At 38.5% G+C, this 26,516-nt stretch overlaps 1 protein-coding gene across 2 annotated transcripts; it reads left to right on the plus strand.

Annotated features, from left to right (window-relative positions):
- The first annotated feature begins 7,079 nt into the window (after positions 1–7,079).
- Positions 7,080–24,133, plus strand: smox (spermine oxidase). 2 transcript variants are annotated; one of them, XM_044347024.1, is made up of 7 exons: positions 7,080–7,187; positions 14,878–15,112; positions 15,860–16,086; positions 17,680–17,853; positions 19,308–20,052; positions 21,834–21,994; positions 23,566–24,133. In XM_044347024.1, the coding sequence occupies exons 2-7, from the start codon at positions 14,905–14,907 to the stop codon at positions 23,716–23,718; spliced, it is 1,668 nt and encodes a 555-aa protein (XP_044202959.1). In that variant the 5' UTR covers positions 7,080–7,187; positions 14,878–14,904; the 3' UTR covers positions 23,719–24,133. The 2 variants fall into 2 exon arrangements, with proteins under 2 accessions (XP_044202959.1, XP_044202960.1); XM_044347025.1 differs by lacking the exon at positions 7,080–7,187 and adding an exon at positions 14,356–14,645.
- Positions 24,134–26,516: the final 2,383 nt, after the last annotated feature.

Here is a 26,516-nt window from a genome sequence, read left to right on the forward strand (position 1 = left end):
GGTTCCTTGTTACACTACAACAACAGAAAACTCAGACCTCTGGCCAAGACCTGTTGCGCAACCGGTGGTGTGATAGTATACACAAAAGGGTGTGAAAAAGAGTAAGGGGCAACAGAGTTTAAGGCAGATGAGAGGAAAAACATGCTATCTGAAATGATAGTGAAACCTTTTCAGCTTTATGGTCTGCTGTTTGCCTACTCTGATTAACACTGAAACACTGAATAGCTCATCTTTACATGGCTTCCATTTGAACATGTGATCAAATTCCTTTATGACGCAGTACTCAGATCTGTTTACCATCAAGTGAAACATCTACCCTCCTCACAGAGTGCCTTTCATCAGGGGCACATGAAACATATTGTTGAAACATTCCACAAAAAGAATGTGTTTTTATTTGCATTAGCATTTAAATGGTCCGAGTGGCACAATGGCTTAGCTGTCATTTGTTAACAGGAAGAAAGACACAAATTTGTGTGTGGCTCACATGCTTATGTTAGGTCATAAAAGGTCATGTCCTCTGTATTTTTCTGTGGAGTTTTGTGGTCTGGGAGGACCTGGGAGGGAGGTAAAATTCTTACACAACTTACACATGTGAGTCTTTTATATGTGGAGTCCAGTGTTTTTAAACTCAGCATATTCAAAAACCTGTAAAATATAAATCATTCAAGTATTTCACCAGACAAAGCAGACAAAGCAGCATTTAGACATTAAAAAATAACATCAAATCTGTAAAAAAAAATTTAAAAAAATACGGAAAATACAACTGAATAGATAAATAAACAAAATATGAAAAAAAGAAATAATTAAACAATTTTAGAGACTTTTAGGCCCTGCTGTTGGCCCTTTGATGAACAGTTGTAAGGTGTTTGATCAAGAGAAATAAAAGAGATGGAGATATACATAATGTGTATTTTGACAACATAAAATGCAACATATGCTGTAGTCCTCTTACATAAATAAGAATGCTTGCAGTCCCTATTGTCCTGCACTGAACTCTGCAGACTTGGCAGTGGATGTTCTTCTGTACTGACAGAGGACCTTGAAGTCTGACCAAAGCATGTTACACTATAACAATAAACCTTCCATTAACGACTACACTCTGATTGGTCCTCTGTTCCCTCCTCACTGCTTCACGGTGGCGGTGGAGGTAATGAGTCACTCTGTAGCATTCATGCAGGTTGCTTGTTGCTGGGGAATGGCTCAAGACCATGAGAGGCAGTTGTCGCCAGCTGACTGACTCCCCTCCTCACTGAGTTCCTGTGCATGTTCCAACTGACCCATCAATGAAAAGCTACTTTCTTCCCCCTCTGCGGTGCGTGGCTGTGCAAGAGACCGAAAGGGAGGTGGGAAAACGATGGACAATACAGTAACCCAACACTGGCCAGACTCACAATGTGAGGTCTCTGTGCCCCGGTAGACCAACAAACAGAGGGGCCTTTCTCATGATCCAACTGCTTCACCAGTCCCACGCCAGCATTCCCCTGCACTTTAATTATGCAGCAGACACATGCATATTCACGTGCTAATCACGTCACCTCAGCCGGGGCGCCCTGTAAAGTAATTAAGATAGCAAAAAGGAACATGTGATCTGAGAGCACCAATGCATAGAGAGAACAAAACTGTCCTTTGGTTGCATAATACTGTCAATAAAAGACGGGCTGATTAATCTGTGCTGATGTGTCTTGTAGATACCCACAGGGTTTCTTGCTGTGCCCTTACAATTTTAGCTGAGCTTCAATGAACACAGTATGGTGAAATAAATCTATTGATACAAATTTTCTTTTTATACTTGGCATATATGCTGTTGTATATTTGATTTACACAGCTGTTTACTAAATTAAATTTAGGGCCATTTTATTATTCTTGCACTGCACTGTAACTTCTTTTTATCTTGTTTGATTTCATTTTTATTCATTTTGTTAACACATTTTGTTTACTTTAATTCCCCTATTCAGCATTTATAATCAGTATATAAAAATGTAATAAATGGTTTCTAACACACTATAATATAATTATTATAACTGTATTTTATTATATTGTCATTCATTATCTGTTAATATACCAGCATCCATGTATTAGCACTTGAATCTGCTTACAACTACATCATAGTGTGTTAAAAACTGTTTATATACTGCTTATAAGTCCTAAGTAGGGGAACCTAACGTAAAGTGTTACTTGATTGACATTTGAAGCACTTTGATTTCCCTTATTGTTAAAAGTTGCTGTACAAATAAAGTTGCCTTTCTTTGGGTTGCAAAACTATAAAATATATAAAAAACAATACAGTGAGGCATGATGTACAAACATGAATATAAAAAGGGTACTTACAATACCATAATATATTAATATAACAATTTAAATGCTTATATTGTATGTACATAGGGCATGCTTCCACAGAGTTACATATATAAATTAATGCTGCTGTATTTTGCACAAGATATTATCATTTCAGCACATTAAAGTTTCCATACAGGTGCTCAGCCTATCAGGATGAACCTATCAGATAGGACTCTTCAGTTTATAAGGGCAGGCGTCACATCCATTGCTGATAAAATTTGTCCATTCAGAGTTCTAGGCCATTGTTTATTTAATTCAGACTAATCTGCAGGATGCTTATATTCTCCTTCTGTGAAGCATAGAGAGAGGACAAGTTACATCACTTCAGCCTCCTGTGTGTTGTTATCTGGAACATCTACAGTTACAGTTTTATGGAGAATGAGCGGCTGGCTAGCCAGGTTATGTCATGCTGACCTGTTGCATGATGGTTCAAAGTCAGTCAGCCTCCTGATGTGACATCGAGTTTACATGTCAATTTTATATGGAGCAGTCAAGCAATAGTACTCTGCACTTTAAAGCTTATAATGCCCTGTTATGGGCAGAACCTCAGAAATAGAAAGGCAGTTACAAATTGCTGTTTGAGTTGCTTGAACACAAATAGACACACACATCCAAATTTCAGCTGATAGCGAGATGACTATCTGAGCCATAAAATTAAAGGACTCCACCTTGGATTGTAATGTAAATGTAGCTACCAGCTCTCCACACAGCTTCCAGCAATGTGCAACTGAATAAGGTGTTCCTGAAGAAAAGCAAACAATCAGAGAGAAAAAAAAAACTGGAGAAAAGTTTTGCTTGGAATTGGTTTGGCATTTTAACCCCCTGCCTGCCACATGTCATGTCTTCAGCATATATCTGACTAGTGTGGTGCTAGAGATCCACACCAAAGAGAAATGTGGCTCTTGCAATCTTTCTTAAACATGCATGACGCTCAGCCGGACATGTTTGAAGTCCATGCTGGTGTGTAATTTAACTGAGCTTTTTATTTATAGTACCAGTCAATAGTTTGGACATACCTTCCCATTCCCTTGAATGAGAAAGTATGTCCAAACTGGTGACTGGTACTGTATGTTTCAAACAAACTAAAAACAGAGCTGTCCACACTGAAGAAACTTTTAGAGAACCAAAACATTTCATCAAAAGCATGTCTAAGTTTACCTAAACTGACCCCATCATCTTGAAGACCAGTATATTAACCAGACAACTTTACAGGATAGAGCAACATCTGCACTACAAATAGAAAGCCAACTGAGCAAAGTAGTCCATTTAGTAAACCAACAGTTAAAAGGTAAAAACCACAGGATTACTGGTAGAACCATAGTTTTCAAACAACTTCTTCAGTGACAAAACAAATCTGGACTTTAAAATGGGCCAAAACAATACAAGAGCATCACTCTGGAGAAGTGGTAGAAAAACAGCAAGTACGAAAAAGACTCAGAGGTCATCAAAAAGTCATAATTATGATGCTTGTCTGCTGTGTTATTTTTCTTGTTTTGTTTTGTTTCTTTTTTTGGAGGGGGGATAATTTTTCATGGAATGAAATCACAACTGAGCAAAACCCAACTCAAATTGGCCTTTTACACAATAAAACGAGGGTAAACGGAAGGACAGAAGCTGAGGGTAGAAAGAGAGAGGAGAGTGGAACAACATGTACAAATGTATCAAAGATGGATTCTACGTCTGGAGTTTGAGTGCTTATATAAGAAAACGCCCACTTGAGAACTTAATGAAACTGCATTATAATATATTTTATTCTACCTTAATTTCCTGTGTTGTGTCTCTGTACCTGATGAAGAGCCACTTTGAGCTTGAAACATACTTTTCTCAATGAAATAAAGAAAAAATATACTTGAAATGGAGCATTCTTCAGTGTTGCAAGTCCTTCGGAAGCAGAAATTATCTACAATTTTTTTTTGACTCAGCACCTGGACATGGAAAATGTTCTTCACAATGATTGCTGTGACAGCAGTAACAATACCGTATCTTCAAACAAACAGATAAGAAACTATCCATGAAGTATGTATGATATAGATAGTGGTTCACTTTAGTTTGATGGTTTAGTTTAATGGTTTGTGCACCATTTTCTGTCACAGCGTGTGTCATTTTCTGCTGATTATTCAAATGATTGTCTGGCAAACTTCCTTCTTTTAACAAAGCACAGACAAAGCCCAGGACAGGAAGGGAGGTGACCTGCAAGATGAACTTCAGTGATTGTTGGCCCATACACAGACAAACACTGATGACATCCGAGAGGTGCACCCTACCACTGAATCACCCACATGACCTCCTGTTGATTTATGGGTTTGGATCTGTATAGACAAAACAGCTGGCAGTGGCCTTTCGGAGCAGTTAAAGGGTCAACCCACCAAAACAAATGGCGCCTGCTTCCATAGGGATTTCCTGCTCAACAACATGAAACGAATCCACCACAGACACGGATCATCAATTTAAAATAGTTGTCACTGAGAAGATGCCATAAATATGTTAGTGACATGTTATTCTTTTTGTTTGTTGTTGGACATCTTTTCTATTTAAATTAAGATTTTTATTCTGTGGTTGCGGGGCGGAGGTGGGGTGTAGTTTGATTGAGGGTGTATTTTAGGGTAAATTATAGCACTAACCTGAGAAAATATATAAGATTGTTCATTTCCATCCTAAATTGATTCTGTCTGTGTGAATAATGGAAATGGACATGGAAAAAATTAAACCATCTGTCCCATCAACATTTGGTTTGTGTGTTTTGAATATGTGTGTGTGTGTGTGTGTGTGTGTATGTGTGTGTATGTGTGTGTGTCGCACACAGTCAGCATCTTCATTTACATCAATTCATCCTTGTAGATTTGCCTTTGTAACTTATTTCTTCATTGCAACATTTCTTTTTTGTTGGACTGTTACAGCATCTGGATCATGAAGAGTAAATGTTTTGTATGTGTTGACTGAAGGATGGTGTGTGTTGGAAAGCAATTAAGTATATTTACTCAAGAACAAGAAGTGCAATTTTGAGGTATTTATACTTACACAGTAATTCAGTTTAATGCTAACTTTACCCTACACAGACCAGGAATAATAATCCAATAATGCAATATAACACTCTAAAATGCCATTTTGCTGCCTGTTGAGTACTCTTACTTTTGATGCTTTGATTACATTTTGCTGATAATTCTTCTTCTACTTAATAAAACAATTTAATGCAGGACTTTTATTTGCAATGTAGTATTTTTACATTGTCATATTGACACTAAACAATCTCAATACTTCTTTCACCACTGATAATCACAAGTGTAATACCAACTCTTACAAAAAAGCATATTAAATTCATATATTTATATGATATTTTCACACATGAAATATAATATCAATGTCCCAAAATGTGAGTTAATGACAATTGTGAAATATTAATATTAAAATCACAAACATATGTGAAATTCTGTTTCACTTGATAAACCACATGTGCCTATATGTGAATCTTGTGCATGGTTAATATACATACATGTTTTATATGAGATAAAAAACTGACTGTCTTTCATTGTATGAAAATCACATGAGCCATTATGTGGCTATATATTTTTTTTTCTTATTCTTTCGTATGTGATATCGTTTTAGAGCCCGTCACTGTATCCTCTAAGAGAAGGTTGGGTGGACATCATTTACCACTCAAAGGGAACAACACTGTCTCTTTTTTTATTTATAAAGCCATCCTAAATAAGCTCTTATCATCCCTTTTTAGAAATATGGGATACTGCACTTGCTCACAAGAATGCATTACTTTTGGATATCTTACATGTGAACACAGAACTGGGAAAAACGGCATTCACCTATTATGCTCCTCATAGGTGAAATAAGCTTCAAGAATCTCTTAAATTAGACAAGTTTTTAACCCTAAAACTTTTTTATGATTCTGTTAAACAATTATTTTATTTTTATATAACGAATGCGCCTGTTTTTCACGTCTGTTTTATCACTGCGCAATATACTTATATTACTGTCTTTTCTTTGTGTTATTTTTGTATTTTGTAAGTCGTTTGTCTTGTGTTTATACTATATTTATGTATAAGATTGTTGATTGTACACCTTTTACACTTCTTGTTATAGCCTATGGCTTGTTTTAGTTTTGTATTTGTGGGGCACCATTGTGAATGAATGGTATTTCCTGAAGAAATAAAGGTTTCTATTCTATTCTACTCTATTCTATTCTATTCTATTTTCACATATGAAATAATGTGAAAAGGAAGTTAAGATCTCTCATTTCTCTCGATTTTAAAAGACTATACTAAAGCACTTGCAATACCACTAACTGCTTGTTGTAATGTGAAAATAATGCCTAACTTGTGTTTGTATATATATATTTTTTTTACGTGTCTGTCCATACTTCAATGAGACTACAAGTTTAAATAAAGGATTAAATAAATAAAAGTGTTCCATATGTGATAAATTCACATGTGTTTTCTGTGTGTAAATAATAAAAATAATCATCAGATAAACGCATGATTATTATCAGGCTAATATTATTGTTATTATGTTACTGGTGTATTATTATTACTTTTATCCATCTATTCATGTTTATTATATGATGATTTACTTGCATGTGGCACACAGGATGTTTGTGTGTGTGTGCGTGTGTACGTGTGTGTGTGGGCGCGCGCGCGCGCGTGTTGCGCAGCAGCAGGCTGACTCAGTGGAGGGCTGGTCTATGTCGTCATCACTCCTCATATTTAATTAATGAGGAGGCAGCGGCCACCGAGAAACTGGCTGCTTCTGGTTTCCAGGCATAAATACAAAGCGGAGCCGGTCAGAGCTGAGGGGAAAACGGCGCAAGCTGAGGTTTTAAAGCTGAAGACGAAGAGAGTCAGGTAAGCTCGTCTCCTGAAAAACAGACTTATTATTTAACAGCGGGACGGTGATGGCGAGTGTGGTGATTTAAATGTTGACCAGAAAGGACAGAACATGCTCTATCGCTGAAAACACACTGAGAACAGCTTGTTTACTGTGGCTGTCACGCTGCGAGCGGCCGTAAATACATTATAATAGATGTCACCCAGTTGTTTGTGTGGAAAAGACAGCAAAACGGTGCACAAAAACAACCTGTGTATACACAGCGCCGGCAGCTGAAATCAAAATGTGATGTTGCACTGATGTGTTGTAGGTCGTTGGATTTATTTAACTACACCGCCTGGAACAAGGTGGATTTTTTATGTTTTTCGCTTTGTTTTATCGCTTTTAAACACTATTTATGTGTTGTAATGTCTCCAACACATGTTGTCTTTCACAGACAATCAGTCAGAGTAACTCAGTGAAGTAGTTTTCTTTGTTTCAAACTGCTGCCACTTTGGCATCACAGCTTATACGTGGCAGTAAAGGCTTTCCCAACACTATAGTTTTCCAGCCAGGCAGCATATAGAGGAGCTGAGATCAAACAGTTAGATTGTCTTTCTCTTTATCTGCTCTCTGCCTCCAGTCAGACTTTTCTTATCTGCAGGATAACTGCTCAGATTACTATTAAAAGTTTTTATTTTCATTTTATTAATCCACACTTTGGTGCCACTTTCCAACAAGGCACCCTTTATCACTAACTGACGAACTAATGGATTGATTATGGGTCAATAAATAATTCACCAGTGCTTTACAGATTTAGGTCAAGAAAAAATCATTTAGCTGGTGTTTAACCGCTCTGTTTAGCAATAATACAGTTACAAATGCTAGTAACAAATTAATACATGCTTGCTTTAAAAAAATCCTCTAGTCTGAACTTAAAATGTTAATAAATCTTCAATAAAGTGTTTTTAGTGTATCGACTCTGCAGGTGTAAATGTTAACAAGTTGCCAATAAATGGACTTCAGTCCAAGGAAGTGAAAGTGACAACCTGGCAGCCCAATTGCGCCTAATAACGGGTTATAACTGATCAAGTATTAGTGGATGATTTATTCATTGTTAATAAAAACATTTGTTACACTGTGTAAACCCTTTACATAGGGTGACTGAAAGAAAGTGGTTCCTTTTTTTCTTTTTTAAATTTCAAGGATGTGACTCACTGTGCTAGATCAGGGTGTGTGTCTTTAAAGAAACACAAAATATACAGGCCTATAGTTAAACATTATCTTTGATGTCTTATCTTTTTCTTTGATCTCTCTCAGTGGTGATAATTTGTCAGTCATCAATGAGTCTCTTCCCTGAATCTGCAGTTCTTGTCGTTATCAGGGCACTGTTCTCCTCTTAATCTGGACCTTAGACTAGATATAAAGATGGATGTAGCAAGGCTTGATGTCACCCATTGGTTTGCATTGGAGCCAGTTTAAAGGGTCATGTCTAGATGGTAACCCTATTTGCGAAACTCTTATGCTGTCCACTGGTGTTATTTTTTTTTCCATCTGTATTCCGCGAAGACCCACTCTACTCTGTCTCTGATTGGCTAGTACTTGTTGCCTTTGTTGGTTGGAGTTGTGAGTTGGTTGGGGTTAAGAGTAAAAATATCAGGTCAGAGCCAATCTCACCAAAATTTCCCCTGTGGTGATTTAGGGTGGCTCAACAGCGCGGCCATATGAAGTATTAGCGCCATTTTTGGGGGTGGGGTCAAGGGGTCAAGGTATGTTAGCCTGATTATGTGTTGTCTGAATTGAGCAGCAGTACCTGACGAACACAGAGAACACTATAAATCGTGTTGTGGCAGGAAACAACTGTGGCCTACAGCCAAGTCCCTTTGGATTGTATGTTTGGTGGAAAACTACTTTACCTAGCAGATTAAACGGCAGCCTGCTCGGCCGCATGGTGACCTGGGAGAATTTAAACATATAACTGAGACAAAATATTCATACAGACATGTTTTTAACTACACCAGCACTGACCCCGGTCAGCTCACAACAAGCCCGGCTCTGTTATGAGGGCTGAACACCAGGTTAGCTTGTTAGCCTGGATGCTAGCTGCTGTAGCCTTGTGAGGTTTGTGAGCCAGAACGGAGGGGCCGCTGGACATTCTATACACACGCACAAAGTGTAAAACAAGGGCCTAGCCTCATGAATAAAAGAAAAAACTTGAATATAGTGCGGTTGTAGCAGTTGCTTGCATCCACTGCGGTTGACTTATCTATAGCGCGGTATTGCAGTTATTGTGACAGCCCTAGCAGAGTGTGTGTGCGTATGTGTGTGTTAGGGACGTCAGTTTCAGTTAATTTTGCTTTCGATAGACCGACACCCATTAACCAGTGAATTTTTAAGAAAAGTTCTGATCTAGCTTTCGTTTGTGAGAGCTGTCCAGCAGTCGGTGGTCAGAGCTAGCTTATCTGCCCTGGCTAGCTTGACTTTTAGCTCATCCCTCTTCTCCTCAAAGTGTTCCACACTGATTGGCAGTGTATCGGTCTCAATCATTCAGCACACCAACTGGGTGATGGCCTTGGACGGGCCGAAAATAATGTTACTTTTTGAATATAACTCACATCATGGTATAGTTGCTCACACCATCTCACTTCTTCAGCAGTTAGCATTTATTTCTAAGACTGCCTGTTTGTCTTTTTTTAGACAAGCACATTGCACAGTTTACGACTGTCTTATGAAATGTGCTATATGAATAAACTTAACTTGACTTCACTTGACTTAATTCCTTATCTGTGACAGTGGTATTTGGCAGCGACATAGTCCGTCTCTGCAGAATAGATGCTGGAAGACGCTTTGGACTTGTTTTTACTCATTATGAATTTATTTCCCTCCATGGCAGAAAAAGATGTTACACGAGCCGTCAGAAACTCCTGCAGGTTAAACACACTCACTGTGAACAGACTTTAAGACATTCGCTAGCCTAGCAACATTAAGGCTACAAACAACCCATAATGCAACACTGCACGTTTGAGTTGGTTTTACACTGTTACTTCAGTAATTCAAAAAGAATCTGATGATATGTAATTATCTACTGTTAGCGGAGGGTGTATGCAAAATTAACCTATAAACCGACATGCATAACCGGTCAAAAATATTCTCAGCGATTAACCGACTAACGGTTAATCATTGACATCCCTAGTGTGTGTGAATGTGTGTGTGTGTTTGTGTGTGTGTGTTGCCTCCACTCCATCATCCCAGCTTGGGAAAATCAGAGCTGGGAGAGAGAAGTGTGGAATGTCTGGCCTTTGGCACAAAGCCCCTAGATTACACTGCATATTTTTTTTTTGATGTAGGGAGAGAGATGTTTGTTGCCAATGCGAGTACTCACATGGGACTGATAGAAGAAATGCAGATGTGATTGTGGACACAGCTGCAAAGAGCTCTGTCCACAAATAAAGGGGACCAAGGAAAGCAGTAAAGATGGGAGACAGGAGCTCACAAACAGGCATTTAAGGCCGGCTCTGCTCTTGAAAAGGCCACCAGCAGACACACTGTAGATTGCCATTTCTAGGTCAGTGGTAGCCCCCCCCACCCCCCTCCCTCCCCCATCCTCCTCATCCCACCCTGAGCCGCCTATCTGCCCAAGGCCGGCCCACACACTAATCTGTGGCGATGGCGTAAAGTGTGGACTAGTGGCATGTGGCGAGTGTATTAACCAGTCGTGGAATTACAAGTAACCAAGGAGGAATGCGCAATCTGTCGAGGGAGGCCAGTGTGTGAAGTGGTCAATCTGTCATCTATTTAAAATTATTGTCTCGCTAAACAAATTAGGTTACTTGTTTGTAAAATCAGGTGAGTTTTATACAGAAATTTGATTTATTTTTTAGGTCAGGCCCCACATTGACAAAATAATTCTGAGTGAAAAGTCATCCCTTTAAGCTATGATCTGAAATTTTCCCAAGAAAGAAAACAAATATATTAAATCTTCAAAACACAATCACATTATCAATATAAAAGGAAAATACAAGGATATTTGGCTTCGTCAGCATCCTTTTAGCACTTCCTACTGGTTTGTTGAAGTGTGTCTCTTATTGTCAAAGAGGCAGCTGCAAAAGAAGGAAAGTAATAGATTAATAGTGGCTGAGTGTTGGCTTTTATTCAACTATATGCTTAAAATATAACAACAGCATCTCAGAGATAAGACATTAGCATACTGAGCGTACAGACAGAGATTAAATACTCATCTTTGGATATGCAGTATGCTTGTTTCTTACTGCCAGGATGTTTCACTGATTCACTTAATCACACCTATCTTATCTTAAATGTTTTGTGTGGAAAAAAATGAGCGTGGAAAATCATCATGTATACATATGTAAACATCTGTGTAAAGCAATGAAACCATTGGCCCCAAGGCTGTAGCCAGGAAACAGTTTTACACTTTACATATTTGCATTTTATACTTGAGCGATAATCTAAATGGTTTTGCCTATTAGTCACAGGACATTTGCTTGTTGAGCCTTTCATCAGACATAATTTGATTGGCTGCAGGTTTATTATTATTCATATACTTAGAGACGTACAGTATTACCTGCTGCCAATGTAAATATGTTACTATATATTTAGTTTATTCACAAATGATGTGTAGAAAACCAGATACACACAATAAACCCCAGGCCTGATGCTTACAGTTTAAAATGCCAGACAGAAAACTGATAAATTATGATATAAACAAATACTATAATCAAACATCCTACAACAAATATAATACCCAACCATCCAGTCTATCGCTGTTTCCTCTGTCAGACATAATATCTTCATTTGTTGTCCGCCACAAAGCCGTGTCCTCTTATGACCCTCCTCTCGAACAACAACAACATTCACTGGAAAACCCACAATTTCATATCTATTCTTTAACTTACTGCACATGTGGTGGCACAGGAAACTGACGTGCTAGAGAAAGACCACATTTCAAGACCACAGATTCAAAAGTCACGTCCCAGCCAGCAAGCACAGGAAGGTCTTTTACTAAAGACAAGCTTAACTGTATAATCGCTATCATGGCAGGTCCCATGTTAGAGATGATGCTATTATTTATATTTCCTATTGTATGATAAAACGAATACATTGGACCAACAACATCCAAGATCAACCCTCATTTTCCTTCAAATTTGAAACCCAAGAATGACTATTTATGATGATGTTGTTGCATCAATATTTTAGCTTCAGACTCTGGGAATCCAGCGGATAATTTACAATTTACTGAGGTTAGTTTCAAAAAAAATGAGAGAACTGAATGTGAAACTTGGTTTGGCACTTACGGTACAAAGATGTAACTCTGTGTAACTCTGTGGTTTAAGCAGTGACGTGTTGGGAACTACAGCTGCTGACTAGACACTGACACGTCTCACTGGAGTGTGCAATAAAGATAAATTCCTCTACAATGGTAAATGTAAATCAAGACATAGTAATATATTTCAATTTTCTGGGAAATCAATTGATAAACTGTTTAAAATAATCACATGAAAATGACCAGTCACTGATTTTAATATCTGTCAAATCAAGACACATCATCACATTGATGCAAAAATCAGATAAAAATTCAATATTTCCACAAAACAATCTTGTTAATTTCTTTTTGTTTTCAGACACATTTATATGGTCTATCTGTGTATATTGTCATATCGCCACCTCTAATTGAAATGCATGTTCAGTAAATCCGTGCCGTGTCCGACCCTCATTCAGGATGAGGGTCGTGAAGTCAGGTCAGATGTCACATGTTGACCCGTCCAGATAAGCAGTTTTAACCCACATCTGTGCCGAAGGTCACATGAAAAGACTCAAACAGGAAATTATACCGATTTACAGAAATCCCAGTGCATGTCCTCTTTAGTTTGACACCACAGTCTAGTCCTTATTTCAACATGAATCTTTTAAAAAAAAAAAATCAAGTAAATCTGTGCTCACAATTACCATTATCATGCAGTTTTCATGCAGTGCTGGCTGGTGGATTCCTGTCAGACATCTTTGTCAGCTTTTGTTGATCATGTGATTCATGCTGCTGACTTGTCAAGATTGACAACTTGCTTACAACACAGTTTCACAAATGTCAAAGTTGAATCAAGGTTGAACGCAGCTGACGATGGCCGCTATCTACTTGTGGTTTACATACTGCATGCATGTACTTGTTTAGCTAATTGGAGGTAGGTTAATGAGCTCATATAAGTTAAGACAAGGTGTAACACAAATATGAGTTATTATGATATTTAGATCCACTGAATTGTCTCTGCTGTGAGAACCATATGTACCACATCGTGTCCACTGTTGCTGTGGTAACAAAGTGGGGAGTATGTGTGTGAGTTGTGTAGCGGTAGGATATCACAGTTTTACCTCAGAGGAGTTGATATTGTTGCTCACGCATGTCATTACTGAGACAAATTACCCATTTCAAATTAAAAACTGTCAGATTACAACAGTTTACTGATGAAAAACCGCCGCCTCCAGTTTGTACTTTGTAGATTTCTCTATCGGGTTAACAGGACTGTCTTCTGAATAGACTCCCACTGTGTTTCACACACAGCTGTCCATACATTCAAGGCAGACAAGGCCGTCTGTGTATTCTTCACTTTAAATGTTAATGCCCCTGAGCAATTTTAGTATAATTAGAGATATTGTAACATGAAATTGCTTTTTGTTTGTGTGTCGTTTGGGTTCTGACAAATAACAGGGTTGTGTCAGGACGTCTAATTTGACCTCAGTAAACAGTGTCATACAGCATGATACATTGCACAAAGGCAGATTAACGTTAACATGTCATTAACATGTCATGGAAAATTGAGGTTAATCACAGTCATAAATAGAGTTGTAAACTTGGGTCATATTAGGGAATATGCCAGTAAGAAGCACTTATCAGCTATAAAAGAGGTTTGTGTAGTCATCACTAATTAGCAATATGAGACAACAGAGCTCCACATAGGCTGAATTACAGGCATCAGTACTGTAGGTACACCGGTCATAAAAAAACAGCAAAGTTTTTAGAGCATCAGTTCACCAAAATATTGAACAAAAACAACAATTTTAAACTTAAGTCTGAGGTTTCTCTAGCAACAAAGATAGTTTTGGTTTAATTTGTCAAGATTTTAGATTTTGTGGTGTGGTTAGATTTGAAAAATTACATAAATTCAGCAGCAATATATCTTTCCAGAAACAGTGTCCATGTTACTCTGGATAATCCACAGACCTCACTTCAGTTATCATAGGAATTATTTTCTTATGTAGAAAGTAGGTCCTTTTTATAGCGTTTTCTGTGGATTATCCAGAGTGACAGTGACACATTATGACTTCTGGACAGATTTTTTTATGCAAATTTTTAACACTGGTCAAAAAAAATCCTTCATATTGAGGTTAATAATCTGTAAAATCTTGACAACATATGCTAAACACAGACAAACTGTATCAACAGAGAGAAGCAGTGATCAGTAGCTGAAAATAGGAGCGTTTAAGAGGTAGCATCTACTGCTACTGTAACTGGCATACAACCTAATACGACCCACCCAACCAACAGTGTTTGCAATCAGTTACTTTAAAGTATATTATTTCTTCAAAGTATGTTACGTGTCATTTACAGGACACATAAACTCAGACTCATATTCTGCTCTATGAGCTTCTGTCTGCCAGCTGTCTCGGTGTTAATGCTTCCATTTTTAACTTGGGTTCTTTTCTCTAATTTATCTACAGACTCCATCGAAGAGGAGCTTGGAAGGCATGCAAAGTTGTGAAATTTCCTCAGACAGCACTGATGATCCTCTTAGTAGCGGCCTACGCACTCATCGGCAGCCTCGAATAGTGGTGATTGGTGCTGGCTTGGCCGGCCTTGCTGCAACTAAGGTCCTACTGAAAAACGGCTTCACGGATGTCACAGTCCTAGAGGCGTCAGACCACATCGGCGGGAGAGTTCACAGTGTTCAGCACGGTAAGAGGAATTTGTTTCCTTAAAATGTGTGTATGCATTAATAACATCCAAACATGTAATACCTGAAAGCTGTATATTTACGCAACCAGCATTGTTCCTAGTGCCAAGAGAAATAACGTCTTTTTTCACTTGGTCCACTTCAGAGTAATTCAGTGACGCTAGTGGATTTTCCCAACAGTCTCGACTGAACTGTGCCAGAGAAAGTTGTTCTGGCGGCTGCTGATTTTATGACAAATTCTTTCAGCTGGCAAGAAGGAAGGAAACAACATCTGCTTGTGGCACTGATACTGCATGGTTATAAAAGTAGTCACGTGCAAAAACACACTCGTACTGCACCGTTACATACAAACCAGTATGTCAGGCACATGGATAATTGCATCGGTTACGTAAAAGTCTTTTTTATGTGTTTAGACGTTATGTAAAGCATTTAGCCATCTCTGTCCTTGCATCGGCCTGTTTTTATTACATAAATCCATGTAAAAAAAAGAGTCTGTCATACACAGTACTGTCAGTCCGTTATTCTTAAGAAAAACATTAAATAATGGTATTTAAGTGGCCTTCAGCTACAGTATGTTAATTGAGTTGACCTCAAATTGAATTGTCAAATTATCTAACTCTCTAGAGTGATTGCACCTGAGCCAAGTGGAATTTATATATTGTTTCATTCAAAGCCATGCAGGAGGTGTTGAGTTCAAAGAGATATTTTTTTCAAACTCACACTGATCTCTGCTTTTTTTTATGTTGTAGGAAAATCAACTTTGGAGCTCGGAGCCACCTGGATCCATGGCGCCAATGGGAACCCAGTGTACCACCTGGCAGAGGACAACGGGCTGCTGGAGGACACCACAGACGGGGAGAGGAGTGTGGGACGCATCAGCCTGTACACCAAGAACGGTGTGGCTCACTACCAGACCAACGTCGGGAAGAGGATCCCCAAGGACCTGGTGGAGGAGTTCAGTGACCTGTACAACGAGGTGAGAGGGACGCATATGCACACAGGCGCATAGATACGCACAGGAATTCACTCTTGCATGCACAAATGGATGTATGCACGGACCAGAACACAAATATACTCATTATTCAGCATGACTGATCATCAGAATATGTAATATGTGAGTTAAATTATGTCAAATAGCCTTAGTAGCAAGTTTATATGAAGTCAGTGGGACCACCCATAAATGCCCTGCGGTTGGTCAGTCATTACAAACACTTACTGTGCAGCCAAACATCGTTGAAACCTACTAAAACTATATAAAATATATATCAGTTTTGGGGAAACAGGGAAAAAATTGGGAAGTCTTATACAGCTTTAATGAAGAATTGGAGCAAGCAGACATAGAATATATACACAATACTGTCAGACTGTGTGGAAAAGAAATGTATGTTAAGGAATCGAGATGTCCCATCAGTCTCACCACAGCTAACATCCACAACAGCATTATTGGACATATCTGACCTCCAAAGTGTGCAGATTTTAACAAGGAATAGCCATTCAAGTCCTTCATGGAGCTCTTGTTTGAGCAGGATTAGTATCGTTTAAGTAGGTCACGTCTGGAAAAGCAGTTACAGAGGGAAGGTATAGCACACACATATTACATACACAGAAGGCATTTTCTTTTGTTGACAATAGAGTTCTTTTGTCATCTTTGCTTTCTGCATGCACCTCAATAACCCGTGCTAACTCCATGTGATAAATCTTAATGGAATTCTATATTAACGGTCTTGCAGTTTCACCACCTTGGAAACCGGAGATACTCTTTCCTCTGCTACATTTAGCAGCCCTGTGTAGCCAAGTCAGTCAATCTTGTCCACCTTTCTCCAGTTTTCTTAGTACTTTTGAAAATCGTTTTTATGTTTTTTGCATATGTTGTACAGCTGGTAAAGCTCTCTGAGACAAATTTGTGATTTGACTGATTTAACTTGGAAAGACTCCCGTCTCCAGGATTTTTTCGTTTGTCACTGTCTCTGGTGCATCGCTGCTCTTATACCTTCTCCCCACTTCATCTATTGGAATGTTTGCTTCTTGTTATAGATGCAAGATGATTTTTCAATTTACACAAAATCATGTCACCTTACTGCATACAATCTCCAACATCATAATTTATTATCAAAACTAATAATACCTAAACATACACAGACAGTGAATTTAGCAAGTGTTCCACTTACAGTGCATGCTGCACTTTATATGTCAAGGAATTTATCTAGTTGAACTTTATTAACTTAAAGTGAACACAGTCCAGATTCATGCTGTTAATGTTTTGACTGGATACATGTTGATACATTACTGGTGCTGTTTTGACTCTGTGCTTTTTAGGAAAAGGTTTATTATCACCCTGGAGGTCAATAGAGACTTTCTTTGCAGTATTTTGTCCTGCTCTCTCCTTTCTATTTATTAAGGTGTTGCATCTGTAGTGACGGGTAGCATTTATTTTTAATCTGCTGTGGTGTTGCTAAAAGTTTACTATGTGTTGAATTAAACTAAAGTGGTTTGTTTTTCTTCCCTCTTTCACCCTCCTATGCTTTCTGTACATCCTTCCTCCTTCTTCTTCACCTTTGCCCTCCTTCAGGTGTACGAGCTGACTCAGGAGTTCTTCCAGAACGGGAAGCCAGTTTGTGCTGAAAGCCAGAACAGCGTTGGCGTCTTTACACGAGACGTGGTGCGCAAGAAGATCATGTTGGATCCTGATGATTCCGAAAGCACCAAGAAGCTCAAACTGTCAATGCTTCAACAGTACCTCAAGGTGTGTGTGTGTGTGTGTGTGTGTGTTCTCCACATCCACATGTCCACTTGTGTATGTGATACTGTAACAGCGCATCACTTCCTGGGTTTTTCCTCTCCTATCAAAACCATGTTGTATCTTGAGTGGTGCATCAGGAGGCTCTTGTTTTGGCTGTTGTTTTGCTGATATATTCATATATATATATTCATATATATTCATAAATCATTAAATCAGATATTTGGAAAATGATGTGGAAACATTGGAAATTACAATTACAGACCTACTGTATAATTGGACTGGAATGAGATGCAGATGTTGCTCTAATCTTTGTGCTTGGTGTTCCTAATAGCTACAACAATTAGCTATTAATTACAAAAAGATTGGTTTGCTAATTATATAGTACTAATGAGCTTTTATTTACTAGCCTCTAACCTATAATCTATGTTGATATAAACTGGCAAATATTTAGTCCGCGGCCTTTTGTTATTTCAAGCACAGCTGTTTTGTGTTTATTTCCTACCATGCAGTTGAGAGCGCTGCTTTGCTCAGACACGATTTCTTTGTCTGAATACAATGTAAAAACTTCCAGTTAAATTGTATGAGACTGTGTGTTAATAGAAAAACACATTCTGTACTAGAAAGGTATTTTGACAAGCAATCAATGAACAATATGAGGGCTGCTACTAATAATTATTTACATTATCAGTTAATCTGACTACAAAGTTTTAAAACAATTCAAGCACAATTTACCAGGGTCTAAGGTGGCATCTTCAACAGTCTAAACCTAAACATATTAAATTTACAGTTCTAAAAAATAGACAAAAACAGCAACTAAACGATTAATCAATGATCGTAATTGTTGTATGCATTCATTTTATGTTGAATAACTTATCATAAAGACAAAATAAGATTGGAAATTATATTATTTATTCTATTTTTTTTTTGTCCGTCTATTTGTCAAAAAAGATGTGAGTATGATTATTGTAGGCTGTGAAAACACCATTTTGTATCGGTAGCCTGTTCATATATTCATGTTCTTGAGCACTCCTCCATACACTCCCACCCACTCACAGAAACACACAGGAAATAAAACATATTTGTTAAATGCAGCCACCAGGTGACTTTCACCATGCTGGCTAACTTACTAACAGAGACAGTAGCACTAACACATGTTTGTTTCTTATTAATACACTACTCATGGGTTGTCCTATAAATAAAACATGATATGTTCCCAGCATGTTTAAACCAGTTCAGTCATGCTGGTTTGTTCAGGGCTGTAGCTGCAGAGATAAAGCTGTTGACACACCTCCAGTATGAATTTAACTTGAAGTAGTCATCAAAGTGTTGTCTTTGGGAGTGAAACAGCAAATTGGAGATTTGTGTTCCAGTTTATAAGTCAGCAAGTAGTTTTCCAGTGGAAATGTAACTGATTGATTATCTGTGTTTGTATGCTCTCCTGTTCTCCTACTCTCCAGGTGGAGAGTTGTGAAAGCAGCTCTCCCAGTATGGATGAGGTGTCGCTGAGTGAGTTTGGCGAGTGGACAGAGATCCCTGGTGCTCATTACGTCATTCCTGGTGGTTTCATGAAGATCGTGGAGCTCCTGGCCCAGGATATCCCCTCCCACACTGTCTGCCTTAGCAAACCAGTCCGCTGCATCCACTGGAACTACACAGCCCAGCGTCAAGAGCTGATCGCCAAGAGTAACGACACCAACCAGGGCAACAACCACAACGAAAACAACCACGGATGCCAACCTCACGAGGACGCTCTGATCTTGGGTCACCCCATTTGCGTGGAGTGCGAAGACGAGGAGTGGATCACAGCAGACCATGTGATCGTGACAGCCTCTCTGGGCGTGCTGAAGCAGAACCACGAAGCCATGTTCTCTCCCTCTCTGCCTGAGGACAAGGTGCTAGCCATCGAGAAGCTGGGCATTAGCACCACCGATAAGATATTCTTAGAGTTTGCTGAGCCCTTCTGGAGCCCCGAGTGCAACAGCATCCAGTTTGTGTGGGAGGATGAGGCTCAGCTAGAACAGCTGGCCTACCCGGAGGAGCTGTGGTACAAGAAGATCTGTAGCTTTGACGTCCTCTACCCGCCTGAGCGCTACGGCTACATGCTGAGCGGCTGGATCTGTGGGCAGGAGGCGCTGCACATGGAGCGCTGCGATGACGAAACAGTGGCTGAGACCTGCACTGAGCTGCTGAGGCGCTTTACAGGTCAGGACACGCACACAAAAAGGAGGCAGATCTGTGTATTATGGGCAATCGTTCATATAATCCTGTTTACCATAGAAGCTTTGAGGGTTTTTTCAGGTGATATTTAACACAAGGTTTTGTGTTAAAATTCCCTTGTGTTTCATTGTGTTTCTTCTTTTTATCATTTCATGATTGAGAAGATCTCTGAAGAGCAAACTATTCTTTCCTTACAGAAAATGACTCTACCTTTGTAATTCTGACTTATATTGACTATCAACTTCCGTCTTCCAGTTCTGTTCTAGTACTAACAATCAGTAATCTCAAACTAACACAATAGCCTTGGTAGGCTGTCAGCTCAGTGACTCATAAGAATTGTGACTCGGGTTGGATAACTGTGTTTCATATAAAGGATATGACATAAGCCTCAGCTGTGACGTAAGTAGCTTTTCCCATGAAAAAAGGTTGACAGATAATACAGCTGAATGACTCAGGTACTGTGCATCTGTGTCTTTTTACCACAAGGTCAGATCATGTGTCAGATAAGATAAAGCCTTTACTTTAACTGACACATGATCACTCATCCTTTATGCTGCGACACATACACACAAATGGTATGGATGGTTGCCCCACTTTCTCTGAGGCTCATTGAGTGTTGCAGCTAAGTTTCACAGCATGCCTCCAAGCTGACTCACTGTGTGATTTTGGAAATGTGTTGTAAATTATACAAATGTCTCAGGTTATAACTTGGTAAGTGCCTTCAGAAATAATAGGTCACGGTGCGTGCACAGAAACAGTGACTGTTACGTGATTATGCGGTCAGTTGACTTCCTATAACTGCAGACTGTAAATTACAAACTACTCATGCACACACACACACACACACACACACACACACATTCCTCATTTAGGTCAGTGTGGTTTAAATCCCCTCAGCTGTTGCTTAATTACATATAGACTCGCTGGTGCCTCTCTGCTCATAGAGGGTCACGCGTTTATTAGTGTTGCCAGATTGGACTTCCCAGTGAAAGGCCTCAATTCAGAGCTGCCACGTCTTTAGTTTGAATTGGTTTCATTCTGTAATGAGCTGGCTTTTCAGACTTGCTAGCGGTGAGGCTTTAGGGATGGCAATGTCAGGTTGAGCAGTCAACTGCTTTCATCCAGACTAAAATATCTCCGAAACTATTTGATGCATTGCTATGAAATTTTGTTATTACATTCATGGTCCCCAGAGGATGAATCCTCATGATCCAATGAGTTTTCCTCTAGAGCTACTCTACCTCTAGGTTAATATTTCTCGGTTTGAGGTTTTGCTTGCTCTCATCATTCCTCCTGTTCATTCTTATGCTGCTCATACCGACCATTTTGCACAAACATGTATTCGCTGACTTGAGGCACCAGCCGTCAAAATGAGTCATAACAAGTGGGCATCTTTCAAGGTTACAGGCTTTTTAGTACTGATTTCCCTCTCTTTGTTACTGTCGTTTCAATTCCACTCAACACGGAAACACAGAGGGAATTTTCAAAGACTAACTAAGGAAGATATCCAATTGATTTGACAGATTTGGATAGCTGAAGCCTCAAGTCAGCTTCACGTAAACTTTTGAATACATTTTTGCGAAAAATGGAAAAAACGTAGGCATCTCACAATTTTAGAGCCGTTATATGTTTGGCGCTGTGGACCAACATAGCTATTACACATTTAAATGTGAGACTGGGTTGGTTACAAAGTTTTGAACAAACTCCTTCCACTCTCTGTACTAAGTTGTCTCTCTCTCCCTCGCTCTCCGTCCCTTCGTCCGCAGGGAACCCCGACATTCCAAAGCCCCGGCGCATCCTGCGCTCCTCGTGGGGCAGTAACCCCCACATCCGAGGCTCCTACTCCTTCACCAGGGTGGGCTCCAGTGGCGGAGACTTTGAGAGGCTGTCCATGCCACTGCCTTACGCCAACAGCACCAAGGCTCCGGTGAGACAATCATAGGATGACACAGGGGGTGGACACAATAATATGAACATATACGTATGATATGATACAATGTAATTCAACAGGCCTGAAATAACTCTTCATTTTTGTGAAGCTTATCATGTTAGATGATGTCAGAGATGTTGACTCAGCTTTATGGCAACTGTGAAGCAACAGTTACTGGTATTGGTCTTTTTTACAGCTTTATTTTGTTGGGCGTTTCTGTTATTTTGTCCTCCACTTAATATTTGTAAGCATTGTGAGCTCTTAGTGTAATAAAATGCATTTTTTCTCCTTTTTTTTTTTTACATCATTTCCTATTAGTTATTGTAATGTTATTTTGTACTAATTTTGAGGAAAATAGAGTGAAAGTTCTGAGACTGTTTTTGAGTTAAATTAGTTGTGTTCAGTTTATAATTAGTTGTTTATTTTTTTAAAGGAATTTTCTTGAAATAACTGCTTCATTTAAATCCAAGTAAACATTCAGTCATTAGTTTATTATTATTATTATTTGATGGTTCTGGGTTCTCAAAAGTGAGTTACATTGTAGTAAATTGAATATTTTGAGGTTTTGTTTGGACAATCTGGTGATTTATAGACCAAACGATTAGTCGATTAATCTAGAAAATAATCAGCAATCACGTATTGTCAGATTAAGTGACAATACAAATAATCATTCATTGCAACCCTACTTCAGTTGTATGCTTGCCTGCAGACAAATTTCATATATCTGCATGACCTCTTGTTCACTGACTAGAACACCGTCTGTTACACTAGTCATTAACTGGAATCAATAATTCAATCAGAATCGTACCAAAGCACCACAGTCTCTGTTTCCCCTATAATTACTAACACATCACATTAATCTTGTGATGAATTTAAAGTTATGCACCAGTTCCAATCTAGGAAATTATAAGGATTTATTAGAACTGTAAATCAAGTGTTACCAATACTTATACAGTATATTTGTTTATTTTTCCTTGTTTTGTCCTTATAGTAACTGCTTCATACGGTATTCACTGAAAAACTGGGACATAACTGCTTCTACAATAGTATTCTCAGTGACTGTACATTTGGTTGTTTACAATCCCTGCATGCACTCTGAGAGCATCTGGCTAACGCCGCGGTTTCATCACTACCATGTCACATCCCAGCACATGCAGAGCAAATACAGCTGGTGTCAGGGGGGTTATGAATGCTGTTTCCTGGCCTGCAGTCTAGACCATGAAACCTGAAGCGTTCAGGGTGTAGAGAGTGAAGGGTTGGGGGGGGGGGGGTTGGGTTTGTGTGTTTGTGTGTTCACTTGACACTGCTGAAGGAACAGCACGACCCCTTTGCTGAAGCCCTTTAATTCTGCTAAACTGAAATTGTAAGCCCTCAGGAAAAGTAACTGTAGCCTGCAACATGTAGAGCGCTAACAAGGGAATCCGTGATGGAAACAGACCAGTGCTACTCAAGAGGCCAAAAATATGTCAAGACGACATTGAGGGATCTTGTTTTGAATCTGGTTTTCTTCTCTCAAATCCTTTTTTTCCCTTTCTCATTTCCTTTTTCTTCCCCTCCTTCCTCCTCAGCCCCTGCAGGTCCTGTTTGCTGGAGAGGCCACCCACCGAAAATACTATTCCACTACCCATGGTGCTTTGCTGTCAGGGCAGAGAGAGGCCACTCGCCTGATAGAGATGTACCAGGACTTGCACAGAGCTGAAACCACAAAGCCTAATATGTAAAATAAAATGAACCTCTGACTAGTGAAAAGAATATAAATAAACAAACTGTTGAGTTTTGAACTGATTAATCTTGATGATTATGTTATACTTAAAAACATAGCTCGGGCATTATTTCACTGATTACAAATAAGTATTGTTTCTATTGTACTGTAGATTCGAATCATGCTAAAAGAATTTTTTTTTTTTGAGATGTACAGTTCAAAAGTTGCCAATGGTGCTGTCATTTCTTTTCTTTATCATTCATGTCATTGTTGTTTTTTTTAAATCAGTAATTTAATGTTTATAATAACAGCATCTGTAATTTAACTTGTTTTTGTAAGTGCCTTCTGTACGTTATGTTATTTCAGAAATAATGGAAATACTAAATAAAATTAAGAAAGTTTTAACATAATAAAAAGTTCTATCATCGTCTAACGACAACCGACTCAGTCTTTTTAATTCATTAAAATGAAAAACATCATGACAAAGTGGAAGACATTAAATATCTCCTCTTAATCCATCTCTTTGCCAGGGAAGTGAAAAAGTGAGCACTGAATGGTACGACCACAGACAAGAGCTGTTTCCATACTTTCACTATGTTGGTATCCTTTTAAATCTATGAGAAGGAGGCATAAAGTGAGTGTACATGGAAAGAAAAGAAAAGGCTCAGAAGCCATAATGCTGTGCCAAAGTGACAGATGGTGTTAGAACAGACCTCAACCCGTCCTCACTTCTGTTGGACAACAGTGTTAATCCTCCTCTTCACTGACAAACAGGCTGAAAGGACATGGGGAAAGTTTTAATTAGCAACAGAAAACAAGGAAATCAGTGTGTGTTTCCTCCCCACTTATTAGCAACTTTCACAGTCATAACGTTAGAAGAAATTGTGCTTCCTCATCTGAATATGATGACATATTTTCAAAATTTCACATTTTTCACACATAAGAGGAGATAATTTGGGTTTTTTCCCACATATTTTTAATGATTTTGTCATGTTCCACTTCCAAAATAATGGAGAAAAACTTAATTTTCTTCAAATTTCCTTTATTTTCCCACATCTACAGTATCATGTAGCATTAGCATGTTAGCATGTGTGCTATCTGTCACATTGTGCCCCTTTTTGGAGTCTGTTAGAGGATCTTAGTATTTGCAACAAATTTCTCTTCTGACTAGTGCTGCAACTAATTTTCACCATCAATTAACCTGCTGTTTTTTTCTGGCTAAATCAATTAATTGTTTAGTCTATAAAATGTTGATAAGAGGACATAAATCAAATTGCACATTTTGTCTGACCAACAACCCAAAAGATGATCAATTTACAGTAAAAAAAAAAAAAACAGAAAATACTCACATTTAAGAGTCTGGCTCAAACGCTGGTCATTCTTGCTTTAAAAGTAATTCAAAAAATCTATCACATATCAAAAAAGTTACTGATTAATCTTTGGACGATTGACTAAACCTATTAATCAACTAATTGTTTCAGCTCTAACTCCTCACATGACAAAGCACTTCATATCATGGAAGTCGTTAAATGTAAAATATATAGTTCAAAATCTGCATAAGAATTAAGAAGAACAACAGCAGAGAAATATTCCTGATTTTGTTCTTTTTCTATTGATGCTTAAGTGGTAGAGATCTATTGTGACTGTGTTTTTGAATGTGTACTTTTACTGAAACTTCTGACTCCAAATATGTGCAAAGTGCAACCTTGCAAACATGAAACCTGATGAGTTTTAACACATGGCCACATGGCTCGAGTCTCTCCAGCACCACAGAAGAAGTTAGACACACAATAATACTGTAAGTATTAATAATATGATGGTTGTTTTTTTCAATGGATAGGCAGAACATCAAGCACTAGAATATGGGCTGGTTCTTTTTAGACCTTAGAGATTTTCAAGTGCAAGACATTTACTGAAACGATATCTTTGGTATCTAAAAGCTCTCCCTCACACGGCAGCCAGTATCACTTAAATATTTGAGCTGCAGTTCTTCATTTTTCACCACCTGATGGGTGTTTAGGCAGCTGTGGAGCTTGTTTTTTTGTTTTTTTTCTTTCTTTTTTAATTATAGGATTAAAATGAGCCTTTGCACACACTACAAATGAATTCAAAATTTAAAACAAATAGGCAAAATGATGTTGTGTTTGCCCTCTGTATCCAACTTTGGATATTTTTTATAGAGATCCAAATAAACTATTAATAATAAAGCACTACATTACAGTAGAAAATAAATAACAAAGCTCTGTGGAACATGTTGACTCCTGTGTTTGAAATTGAAACTAGTTTTTCAAAATTCACTCAAATTTAGTCATGTCAGTTCATGATTGCAAAATGTGTCTTAGGCAATTTTACAATATGGTTTCATTTAGAGTGTAATGCTGCAACTGTTTGGTTTATTATTACAAAGAGAGCACAACATTTTTATTGATTAATTTCGAAATGGTTTTTAAGAAAGCATGCTCTGTTTCGTCTCATATTGTGCAGTTCTGGGATGTGGCTGAAGTAAAATTTAATGGCCAAACAACGATTCCAAACCGAACAAATGCCAAGGACACAGATCTGATATATTTTTTGGATGTCAACTTGCTGCCAGTTACAAAGAGCAAGGAGCATGAGATGGTAACTCGAAGGAACAGAATGACCCAAGTTTCAGCGTGAGAACGACATTTAACATGCCAGCTATGAGAGACAGCGCCAACAACCGCCTGTTTAGTTTTCTCATCTTAATTTAAAATCCCCTGATGAATACTAAAATTGAGTTCTGAAAATCAACCACTGTGTGTGTTTATTAATGAACACACAGCTCCAGTCGCCCGA

This window comes from Thunnus albacares, chromosome 3, assembly GCF_914725855.1.
Source record: "Thunnus albacares chromosome 3, fThuAlb1.1, whole genome shotgun sequence".
NCBI lineage: Eukaryota > Metazoa > Chordata > Actinopteri > Scombriformes > Scombridae > Thunnus > Thunnus albacares.